General features: G+C 38.9%; 3 protein-coding genes across 6 annotated transcripts; 1 reads left to right on the top strand and 2 right to left on the bottom strand.

The window, feature by feature from the left end:
- Positions 1-748: 748 nt before the first annotated feature.
- Positions 749-3,978, top strand: LOC140771466 (serine/threonine/tyrosine-protein kinase HT1-like). Of its 4 annotated transcripts, none has more exons than XM_073113036.1 (4): positions 749-898; positions 1,052-2,480; positions 3,028-3,483; positions 3,596-3,978. In XM_073113036.1, the coding sequence occupies exons 2-4, from the start codon at positions 1,416-1,418 to the stop codon at positions 3,866-3,868; spliced, it is 1,794 nt and encodes a 597-aa protein (XP_072969137.1). In that variant the 5' UTR covers positions 749-898; positions 1,052-1,415; the 3' UTR covers positions 3,869-3,978. The 4 variants fall into 4 exon arrangements, with proteins under 4 accessions (XP_072969137.1, XP_072969138.1, XP_072969141.1 ...); XM_073113037.1 differs by having other exon boundaries at positions 778-1,252; positions 1,372-2,480; XM_073113040.1 differs by having other exon boundaries at positions 782-898; positions 1,372-2,480.
- A 639-nt stretch (positions 3,979-4,617) lies between these two features.
- On the bottom strand, positions 4,618-8,147 carry LOC140771467 (beta-glucuronosyltransferase GlcAT14B-like). Its single transcript, XM_073113041.1, has 4 exons — positions 5,599-8,147; positions 5,447-5,522; positions 5,244-5,359; positions 4,618-5,160 (listed from the first exon to the last, which is right to left on the bottom strand). The coding sequence occupies exons 1-4, from the start codon at positions 6,161-6,163 to the stop codon at positions 4,676-4,678; spliced, it is 1,242 nt and encodes a 413-aa protein (XP_072969142.1). The 5' UTR covers positions 6,164-8,147; the 3' UTR covers positions 4,618-4,675.
- Positions 8,148-8,469: 322 nt separating this feature from the next.
- On the bottom strand, positions 8,470-9,618 carry LOC140771468 (uncharacterized). The gene is made up of 3 exons (XM_073113042.1): positions 9,343-9,618; positions 9,024-9,255; positions 8,470-8,919 (listed from the first exon to the last, which is right to left on the bottom strand). Exons 1-3 carry the CDS (start codon positions 9,526-9,528, stop codon positions 8,510-8,512), a joined length of 828 nt encoding a protein of 275 aa, XP_072969143.1. The 5' UTR covers positions 9,529-9,618; the 3' UTR covers positions 8,470-8,509.
- Between the last annotated feature and the right edge of the window lie 1,492 nt (positions 9,619-11,110).

Below are 11,110 nucleotides of genomic sequence, written 5' to 3'. Positions count from 1 at the left end.
TTATTTTATAATTCATACTATGTCTTTAAAGATTTTCTAATTTGATCCATCATTTTTCCTATAATTTTTATTTAATAATTTGAGTTAATTTAGATGATACAGAATATTCTCATAAATGAGAATTATAGAAAAAAAAATGACGATTAGGTTATAAAATCGTCAAGATAATGTACAAATTATAAAATAAGTAAATGTTAGGGTGTAATTTGTAAAAATACCTAAGATTAATTTTAACAAGAAAAACTCTTTCCTTAATTATCCATTAAGAAATTAAGATATTTGTTCGGTAGAAAGAAGACTTTGTATGCAAAACCATGCATGTAAATCCACCTTTCAGTCAATTTGGTTGACTAAAGCGTCTTGATGCTGACGTGTTCTTTGAATCTGGCGGCGGAGCAACCCGAAATTTACCGAACGTGGGAATTTTTAATTAGTATTATTCTTTTGTCTTCTGGCATAAAACAAACTCTACTATTATCCTAAGCATGAATTAAATCCTATAATCAAATTATCAATAGATATATGATAGTGTTAAGATATTGTTGGTTGGAATAAAGTGTAATATTTTTGGCCCAAGTAGTCGGCTTGGCCCAACGAAGACGAGTGCAATTGAAGAAAAGCGTCGTGTAATTATCATACCTTCCCCGCAATTATTGCCGTTTTAAATATAATCTGGGTGATTACTATTAATTTAAAATGCTTGTGCTAATTAAGTACGGTCCGTATACGACGTCTCGCTGAAATAAACGACGGCAAGTCCGTACGCGAACGTTGGCCCCCCCCCGCCCCCTCTTCTCCCTCGTCTGATCTCCACCACCAAATTCTTCGAAGAGAGTTTAGATCACGAAGGTCTCTTCCTCTTCTCCGTCTTTTGGGAAAGTTGGAGGAGGACGAGAAGGTATCAAAGGCGGCACCTTTTTATTTATCATTTCTTTCTCTGTCCACGTTTCTTCTATAGATGGGACTTACCAAATATCTTTCCCGTTTGCTTCCTTAAATGCGTCGTTTGCCTCTTAATTTTGGTTCGTGGTGCATTTGATCACGGCATTAGGAGACTCCCGTGCCTTGATGCGGAAAAGGGATCGTCTTTTTTCCTGCGTCCTTGAAAAAGCAAAGATTTTTTGTTTGAGTTTGATGCGTCGTGATGGCGATTTCGTGATGGGTTGCTCTTAGATTCAGTGAATGGGACCTCTGTGATCGCTCTTTGTAATAAATTTCGGCTCTTGGGTTGGTTTCGCTTACGCAAAGTTTGGTAATTTGTAGGAAATTGGGTGTATTTTGGATTGGCTCATTAGCTGGGTCATCAAGGTTCATTTAAATTACTTTTTTCTTTTAGTTTTATTTTTATTTTTATTGAGAGCTTTTGATCAGGATTTGTATTGTTTTGGTGTCGATACCGATTATTTCTGGAGAAAATGGAGGAAGAGAGCAGTTCTTGGGTGATGAGAGCAAAATATTCTCATACTGTTCTCAGATCGAACTCTGGAAGGGAGTCGGCTATTCTATTCTCCATCCCGTCTGATGCTGAGGCACATCTGAAGCCGAAGAACCCTAACCGAGATTTGAAATCGAAAGGCTCTAATTTGGAATCGAGGCCAAAGAGCTCGAGTTTGGATTCATCTCTCTTGGCAATTCCATTGCCAACACAATCTGGCAATGCGCGGGCAAAAGCTAAGAGCTTGAGCTCACAATTGAAGTCGAAGACCTCGATCTTAGAGTCAAACTCTAGGAATTCAAATTCAGAATCCAAGTCGGTAAACTTGAATTCAGGCCCTTCAAAGACATCTTCGACGCAATCTGATGTTGATATCGGATCGAAGACGAAGAGACCTAGTTTGGATTCTGCGGGTCTAAAGACAAAGGACTCAAGCTCTGAGAATTCTGATTTCTCTTTCTATCCTGATGGTGGTTGTGGTCTGAATTCACAGAGTGAGGGTTCTAGCATTGCTTCTGTTTATCCTGAGAGGGCTAGGAGTGCTAAGAAGGACTCGAAGCCGAGACGGAGGTCTTTGTCCCCTATTCCTACTGTTATCCTTTCTGATGTCTTCAGAGAAGCTAGATCAATTGGAAAAAGATTTTCCACCCCGCCGCCAAGCAGAAAAGCATCCGACAAGACTCGTGAACATCGGACATCTGCTTCCTTCCCGTCACGCAGTACCAGTCCTCTTCGGGATATGTTGATGGGTAGAAAGGACACTTCTTGGGCAAGATATTTTGACCATGGAGGAGGAAGGGTTGCTGCCTTGGAGACAACAGAGAAATGGAATGTTGATCTTTCAAATTTGTACCTTGGACTTAGATTTGCTTCTGGAGCTCACAGCAGGTTATATCATGGTATCTATAAAGATCAGCCTGTTGCTGTGAAAGTTATTAGACAACCTGATGACGACGATTATGGAATAATGGCCGCACGACTTGAGAAGCAATTCACAAGGGAAGTCACTCATCTGTCTCATCTATATCATCGCAACGTGATCAAGGTACCATTATTGTTTTTACTCTTGACATTTTTTTTCAGTTCTTTGCTTTTTCCACTAAAATTTTGAATCAATATGATGATAGTTGAAGACAATCAGGATTTAGCATTGTGGGTTCTTGCATTAGTACTGGCCTCGGAAAAAAATTTAAGCTGAAATATCTGGTATTGAATAGTTCAATTATGATTTTAGCACTTCTTGCTTCATAGGAGACAAGTATGCTGATGATTTTTCTTGAAAGATAAGAGTTCAATATATCTAAGCAAGTAGTACCGTTATTCATTTAACATTATACTTATTTACAAATTTTAGTACATCTAAAAAAAAAAGAGTGGTACTTTTGATGCTAGATTTGTCTTAAACCAAACACAAAAGAGAACATCTTTATGAGCGTCGGTTACTTGTTTTGTGATAATTGATTATTTTATCTGGTTATGCTAATGCTTTAACAACTGACTGAATCCCATGACTTATCTAATTATGATGTGCAATGAGTCATTTGTGAGTGAGCATATTCTTCACTTTGGTGATTATATTTGGTGTGATGCAGTTCGCAGGGGCATGCAAAAGTCCACCAGTCTTTTGCATCATCACCGAGTATCTCTCTGGAGGCTCTTTGAGGGCTTTTTTGCACAAACTTGAGCATAAATCTCTTCCTTTAGAGAAGCTAATCGCAATCGCCTTAGATATTACACGCGGTATGGAATACATTCACTCGCAAGGTGTTATCCATCGTGACTTGAAGCCTGAGAATATTCTATTCGATCAAGACTTCTGTGTAAAAATTGCTGATTTTGGAATAGCATGTGAGGAAGCATATTGTGATGCGTTAGCAGAGGACCCTGGTACTTATCGATGGATGGCACCTGAAATGATTAAACACAAGCACTATGGCAGGAAAGTTGATGTCTATAGCTTTGGTTTACTTCTGTGGGAAATGGTGACTGGAAGAATCCCTTATGAAGACATGATACCTATCCAAGCGGCTTTTGCTGTTGTTAATAAGGTATGGCTTCTAGTAAATACTTGTACATTATATTTTATCAGTTGAATTTTTGTTCATAAAATATTACTGAAGATCACATTTATGTGCTAATAAAATGAATTGCACTTCTCAGAACTTGAGGCCAGTCATTCCTGCGGACTGTCCGGGACCTCTGCGAGCATTGATCGAGCAATGTTGGGCTTTGCAAGCAGACAAGAGACCCGAGTTTTGGCAGATAGTGAAGGTCCTAGAACAGTTTGAGTCTGCTCTTACTCGAGATGGAACACTCGATCAGCTTCAGAGTTTGTCCTGCCAGGATCACAAGAAGTGGCTATTCCAGTTGATCCAGAAGCTCAAACTTGGACATCTCGACGGATCGATCACCTCCATGCCTAAACTGTTGTGACATCTTCTCTTCTCTGTTTGTTCAAGCTATTTCAGCTGTCTGTCGTGTAATTATTGTATTTCCTTCTGTAGTCTCTCGATTGATAAAATACCACATTAATTCCTTAATTAGTTTTTCCTTTTCCATTGGATGAATACCTCTCTTGAGAGTGTAATGTTTGTACCATGCTTATTATCCAAGAACCATGCACATCTGCTCAAACTTGTTATTGTGCTTTAGCTTTGCCAATCTCAAGAACAAGACACTGCACCTAGAAAGAAGTGAATCTGACATTCTCCAAATCAACCATACTAATTCATCGGTTTTTCCTTTCAATTCAAAACTCTACTGTTCGGGGTATTTACATAATCATGACTATCTACAGGAAATTATGATCACATGAACTTACCTTTTCTTTCTCAAGTTTTGCATGATATGCTCTACTTTTTAAGCACTCTGTCAGTTCAATCAAAGAGATATTTCAGATAGGAACTTAAAAAGGGCATATCCTTTTAAGCTTCTCCAGATTGCTACTTGTAGATAGAAAAAATCTTTGAATCTCATGTGCCAACCATTCTCCTTTATGGAGTCATTTACTTTTGACCCCACAAGCCCACGATGCATTAACTTTCCTATGACAAATTGCAAACCTCAATAAGAATTTCAAATCTCCTTGAAGTATGACCAGTTGTTAATTTTCTGACACTATTTACCCCTTGATTTTGCTATACCATGAAAACGAAAAATTGCTTCAATTGACCTATAACATGTAGTTCTGAATTCTGATTGAATTTATTCAGTACCACTATGATGTTCATGTACACTAACTCAGACCAAACACCCTGGACTCACAATCCTATTCATCAGCCTAGCTAGCCTCTCAGCCCCTGGTCCGGGCTGCAGCCGTGACGGGTCGCCGACCTCAGAGCACGACAGGCTTCCTTCGCACCAAGCTCCCGGAACATAGCTCCCGTTCACCCTTCCGAGAAGTTCAGCGTCTATCTTGTCGAGTACTGGATCGTCGCGGTTGAACTTGCGGGCAAACGGCGCGTTACTACCGATCATCTTCCCGACGTCGTCTAAGCCGAGCGTGTGTGGGTGCTGCTTCGGCGGCGTGTCCCAGGAAATATAGTGGAGGTCATGGTTGACGACAGTGTGCTTGAACTCAGGTGCGTTGCAGATAACAGTCTGGAAGTAGCCCTCAGGAGAAGAGATGAAGTTGGCGTAGTACATGAGGAGTGTTCTTGGCAAGTTATCCCATCCCCACACACAGAACTCCACGAATTCCCGGGTGAGAGCCATCCATGCTGATCCTGTCGCAATAAACTGGCGAGTGGGAACTGGGCACGCTAAACATAGGATCATAGTTCTTGATGAGGAGTCCCAAGTGATTTACCTGTGTATAATTTGAAAGCAGTTGGTAGTTCTCTTCTCTGAGTAGCCCAGAAGACATCTGATTTCTTAGACATATAAAGTCCAGGATCTATGATCAATGGCTTTGCCCTCTGCCCTCTGTAACACCATCAGAAATCCAAAGTCATCAACCAGCAAAAGAGAACATTAAGTTTAGCCATCGAATGTTTCAAAATTGAGACTCACTCTTTCCATCCCAATCTACTTGTGTGCTCCAAGAAATTCAAATTCCTTGGCAAAGATGAGAAAGTATGCAGTATATCTGAAACCCATTAAACCACACATGAGAATTATAACATAGCAATCCTTCAAATTAGAAGAATCCAAGAAAGACTAACCATCTTGTGTCATAAGAGGGTAGTCTGATGCACTGAGGTTTATAAACCAATCCCAGTCCTTGCTCTTCTTGAGAAGAATAGCACAAGCATGAAGCGTATTGGCCACCATGGTTGGTCCTCTGTATGTGACCATGTTCGCCTTAGCTATGACATGCACGTTCCCGGCTCCGGCGAAGACGGTGTCGTTCGCGACGCGCGAAGCCAGCTCCCATCTCTCCGCCGCCGGCGACTCCAAATCCAAGTGCACTACGTAAAGGTTCCTCGGATGGTAGATAGCTCTCAGTGTCCTCCAAAGGCGATCAAGATCGCCTTTTGATCCCGAGACAAAGTAGGCCAGTCTAGGCAAAGGGGGCGGCGGCGGCGGCGCGGCGGAGAACTCAACGTAGGAAGCATTCTTCATCGAGGGGTTGAAGAAGATGGCATGGAAGGAAGAAAGGAGACCTAAGTTTAAGGATGTCACTACGAGAAAGATGGTAAAAATTGTACTAAAAACCATGGGCAACACCCATCTCTTCTCCGTGCTCAACGGACGGAATGGAAACAGAGAAAAACCTCTAGCTTTCATCAGTTCTATCTCATATAACCCATCTTAGAGTTTTGGCAAGAAGATTAAACCGAGAACGATTTCTCGATATCATAAAAGAGAAAAGACCAAGGGAATGGAAACGGGGGGACTGCTGGAATTTCCTTATGCTAATGTTGTTATTGCATGGGAAGATGACCACAAAAACAAACAAACAAACAAAAAAAATAAAAGACTTGGATTCAAACCAAACAATCCCACGATTTGGGTATGTGGGTAAGATGAAGAAGTTGGAGATAAAAGATTGAATCTACCAATAAGAGGGAAGGATTCATACGATACCCTTTTAAAGCGACCGTAACGCAACGTTGACGGTTATAATAACCATTAAAAATCAACAAATAAATCTGAGAGGAGAAAAAACCAGAGAAGATTCAAATGAATTAAAAATAAGAAAAAGTAAGACTTTGAGGAGGGGAATTATGGAGATAAAGAGATAGAGAGAGATGTAATAACGAAGTAACTTCATCATCTCTCGTTAATTATGGAAGAAGTTACATTTAGATCTCTAATAATTATTCTTAGTTCAACTTCAGTTTAGATCCCAAAGTTTAAGTTATAGTTATAAGTAACATTTTGACTTTATTCTAAATAAAACTCTCATTTCGTTATTCACAAATAGAATCCTCTACGTGCTAAAAAAATATCAAGCCACACCTTACATATAATCATATCATTTATCCTCACCATCATGTTAACTGAATTATAAAACCAAATTAAGCTTCTAAAACAATTTGAAGATAAACCAAAATGCTGGTTTCAAATAAAACAGAATCAAATCAAGCATATAAAACACTAAAATCGTACTTAAATACTGATTTTTTTTTTTTTTAAGATCAAGGAATTTAAAACTACTGTTGTTATATCATATTAGAGTGAGATAAGGGTAATTTAGGATATAAAATGTAGTATATGTTCCAAGTTAGATATCTTTCTGGATAAACTTTGAAGCATGTACACGCTATCCTTATTCCAGATTGAGTCTCCTAACTGCTAAGTTATATCACTAATTGATGTGCATATCCGATTCAAACTCCAGATTAGGATCTAGGCTTTTGTGCAGTTCCTCAAGTTGTTATTATTTCCAAACAAGTTAAAGGTGAATTAGTTGCAGCTAAAAAGGCTATCTTTATGGATCTGTAAGCATGTGGTGGATTAGTTGGATTAACTTCTAATGTGTTGAAAGTGGAACTTGACACATGTGATGCATTTAACTTAGTAAGTTAGGTAAAGTTAGTATTAATATACTTATTCATAATTAATAATTAAATAAATTTTTTTACATAAATTTATTCAAAATAATTATTATATTTTATATTTAAACAATAAAATGTGAGTAAAGATTAAAATATATCTAATTCATATTTTTAAATGGTGCGTACAAAATTATTTTAAGTAACTCATTATATATTTTTTCGAGAAATCAAGAGCATATATTGCCCATTCAAACCCCTCTCGTCTCCATGGTTGTCTGAATTTCCTACTAATATTTTTTAAATGATCGATATGATTTTTATTTATTTTTATTCTAATAATAGTCAATTATTAATTTTTCTTCACTTCGTTTTCATGAATTTAAATAAATAAATATGTGACATTATGATTCTCTTTAAATTCTTTCTATTCTATTACTGATCCATCAGAAATTTTATAGTCAAATTTTGTAAAATATTTATTTTTAAATTATAATTTTAAAATATTTCCCTAGAAGAACGTCTCTTCTAAGAAAGTGATTACGTCTTCCGTTTCCTTTATATATATATAAAAGTGCTTAATGGTCACATATATGAGTTGAATAAAGATAATTATTTACACGTGGTTTGACTCCAACGACCTACAAAGCCCACCAATTTTGAAGATTATTCAATGCTAAAAAAGTCCAAATTGGGTCCCATTTAATTGGGCTAAATAAGACTGCTCCACCATAACAGCCCATTAGGCCCAATGGGCCTGGTTAAGATTTCTTCTCCTCATGTGTATTAATTATTGACTTTTAAATTCTTTTTTGTATACTACGTCTTAAATTAATTAGAGGAGGAATTGGGAGGGTAGATTCATGTCTAGTGTGTTGCATTTATTTTTTCTTAGAAATTATGAGATAATTAGATAAAAAGATAAGCCCTCTTTGGTATATAGATAAATATATTATTGAGCCTAATGAGCTTCGTTTCAATTTTAAATTTTGACTTTAATTCCTACTTATTTTCCCCTGCTCTATTTTGCCTACTAATATAGTTTACGAAAAGTCGATAAAATTCCGGAAAGAGAAGAAGGAAGCACTCCAAAACTGGATAGAGAAGTAGTAGATGGATGATGACTTCTTTAAAGTCACACAACCTCCACGGCCGTGCAGTGCAGATCGAACGTCAACATGGAAGCCCTGATCTTGGGCGGCCGATCGGTGACGGCCATCGCCGGAACTAGTGGACCGGGGGTGATCCTCTCCGGCGTGCTGAGCCACTTGGACTGCATGTACTTGTGCTTCCTCCAGGGGCCCATGTGCATCTTGTTATCCTTCATGCACTTCTTCGCGGCGGCGCACACGATCTTCACCACGTTCTTCATCTTCTCCGACTTGCCGACGAACATCTCCGGCAGCCGGCCCACGAGGCTGTTGTACTCCAGAGTCGCCCTCGCCATCTCAAACTCCGCTCGGAAGTTGAGCTCGATCACTACTCTAATCGGGCTTCTCTTCCCGTTTTTGGAATCCACCACCACATCCACATAACTATGCTCACCTGCATCACATAGCGCAGTCCACTCATTAATTCCCACGATCGATCGATATAAACTTCCTTTACTATGCGGATAGACTCACGGATTTATCCGAGTAAATCTATACCTGAAGGGATATCTGGGGATCTCCGCCACTTGGACTTGCAGATCGCGCTGTTATATCCGGCGTCTCGCAGACGCTGTGCGATGTGGCGCAGAAAGCAATTCCGGCATTTCTCCTTCGCCGCCATTCGATTGAGGCAAGAGCAAACCAAGCCCTCGGATTCGATACTCCTCACGGCTTCCTCTGTATCCCTCCTTATTCTGCTCTCCGCCGAGCTATTCCGATCCAATGCTTCCTATAAATTAAATTAATTGTGATCGTTAGACAGATTTACTCTTTCAGGATAATTAGTACAAACAAACTTAATTCTTCACGGACTTACTTGGAGGAGCTGGTGTTCCATCTCCCAGAATGCCCTATTCCCCGTGGCATTGCTGATCGATTCGTCGCCGTCGCCGTCGCCGTCTTCGTCGTTCCCATCCTCCCACCTCTGCTCTTCTACTTCCTCGAAGAACCCCAACACCATATCGGACAAGCTGACCCCAGAACTCATCATCTCCCTTCCCATCCTCCTCCTCCTCCTCCTCCTCGATTTAGTGAGTTCGTCAGTGACTTCTTCTCCCTCCCCCAAATTGAGATTTTGAGATGTAGTATTCGATCCGACCCTTTACTAAAGATATAGATATATATAGAGCCCGTGGATGGAAATGCCACGTGGCTCGTGGCAAATGGACTTGGCGAGAAGGGTGGGGTCCGCCTCGAATTGGATGAGATGGATAGGGATGAGAGAGAGAGAGAGAGAGAGAGAGAGCGATGTCAGTTAACAGTGGCACAGCTCGAATCCACGTCAGGTATCCGCGTCCGGTGGCTTGCAATTATTTCTCTTGGGTCCCACCTTGGGTTTTTTTATATATTCTCCTACTTATCCGGATATCCATTACAGCTCACTTTTATTCGCGAATAATTCTCCGAATAGGGAGAACTAAAAAAAAAATACCATACGGCGGCATTATCTTATTTACTTATAATTATAAAATTAAGAAAAAAGAAAAGGAATTATGGAATGGATAAGATGATACGAGTGTTTTTGGGCATTGAATTAATTTTGTCCAAAAATTGACGCCTTTTAAAGTGAAGCCATCGGTTTAAATTATTAGTTTTATCATTTAAAACATGTTGTTTATATATATATATATATATATATATATTACACACATACAAAGATTTTAAGACTCAGCCACAGAAAAATAATAATAGTTTATATGAAAGATATTTATTTTTAACTTCGATGCTACAGGTAGTTTTCGGTGGTCATCAGTGGCGCCGCATACCTAGTCTATGGCACTATTTTATTTATTAATTACTTGCACGGCTTTTTCTCTTCTCCTCTCCTCTCCTGTTCCTCCCAAGAAGTCCCAAGAACTGTGATGGCCTTCTAGCAAAAACTTATCCCAGGGTTGTCCACAGGATTTCCGTGGATCCTCGTCATCATTTGCATTATTTTATTATTAAAGTATCAATTCGAACTTACCTACTAGTTCGATTTTAGGATCAATTAGATTTTAAAGATTTATGCTATTCTTTACATGTCACTTATATTTCGTATAGATCGAAATCAGTAAGAGATATTTAATATTAGTTCATCTATGTCTTTGATTTTCTAAGATGATTTATAATTTTTATACTTCATATCTTGCATAGGAGATTTTTTTTTAAATATATATATATATATATATTTGTGCCTGAGATGATATAGAAGGGGCATTCATTATATATGTTGTGGGATATATCCACTAAAAACAAGACTGGTGTTTATGTAGAGAAAGAATACCAAGACGCATGGATCAGGGGAAGGCCAGAATCTGATTAGAGCTGACATGTTCTCCATTTCTAGGCCAATGTGGTCACACTTTACACTTACAAGCTACAATAAGGAAATCTAATGCCGTGTCAAACTATGATCAGAAACGGTGGGCTGGGTGGCTGGCGGCATTGCCATCAATGTCATGCATATTGTTTAGTACAATGTTAGATGCAATGCACATAATCTTCTTTTTCTTCTTCAATCTTCTCATTTACAATACTATCAACAACAAATAAAACGTTAATTTAGTTGGGGGGGGGGGTGTTTTCTTATCCTCAAGTGTCTC

This window comes from Typha angustifolia, chromosome 11 (assembly GCF_048772165.1).
Source record: "Typha angustifolia cultivar Huaian chromosome 11, ASM4877216v1, whole genome shotgun sequence".
Classification (NCBI taxonomy): domain Eukaryota; kingdom Viridiplantae; phylum Streptophyta; class Magnoliopsida; order Poales; family Typhaceae; genus Typha; species Typha angustifolia.
The sequence above is the reverse complement of the archived record's forward strand: the minus strand, read 5'-3'. Positions and strand labels throughout refer to the sequence as shown.

What these genes read in the sequence shown, in the direction of transcription:
- LOC140771466 (XM_073113036.1), top strand. Translation starts at nt 1,416, where the DNA reads ATGGAGGAAGAGAGCAGTTCTTGGGTGATGAGAGCAAAATATTCTCAT. An exon ending in ATCATCGCAACGTGATCAAG is followed by an intron (nt 2,481 to 3,027) that starts GTACCATTATTG and finishes GGTGTGATGCAG; the next exon opens with TTCGCAGGGGCATGCAAAAG. An exon ending in CTTTTGCTGTTGTTAATAAG is followed by an intron (nt 3,484 to 3,595) that starts GTATGGCTTCTA and finishes TGCACTTCTCAG; the next exon opens with AACTTGAGGCCAGTCATTCC.
- LOC140771467 (XM_073113041.1), bottom strand. Translation starts at nt 6,163, where the DNA reads ATGAAAGCTAGAGGTTTTTCTCTGTTTCCATTCCGTCCGTTGAGCACG. An exon ending in CCCTCTTATGACACAAGATG is followed by an intron (nt 5,523 to 5,598) that starts GTTAGTCTTTCT and finishes AATGGGTTTCAG; the next exon opens with ATATACTGCATACTTTCTCA. An exon ending in AGTAGATTGGGATGGAAAGA is followed by an intron (nt 5,360 to 5,446) that starts GTGAGTCTCAAT and finishes ATGGTGTTACAG; the next exon opens with AGGGCAGAGGGCAAAGCCAT.
- LOC140771468 (XM_073113042.1), bottom strand. Translation starts at nt 9,528, where the DNA reads ATGGGAAGGGAGATGATGAGTTCTGGGGTCAGCTTGTCCGATATGGTG. An exon ending in TGGAACACCAGCTCCTCCAA is followed by an intron (nt 9,256 to 9,342) that starts GTAAGTCCGTGA and finishes TTTAATTTATAG; the next exon opens with GAAGCATTGGATCGGAATAG. An exon ending in ATCCCCAGATATCCCTTCAG is followed by an intron (nt 8,920 to 9,023) that starts GTATAGATTTAC and finishes TATGTGATGCAG; the next exon opens with GTGAGCATAGTTATGTGGAT.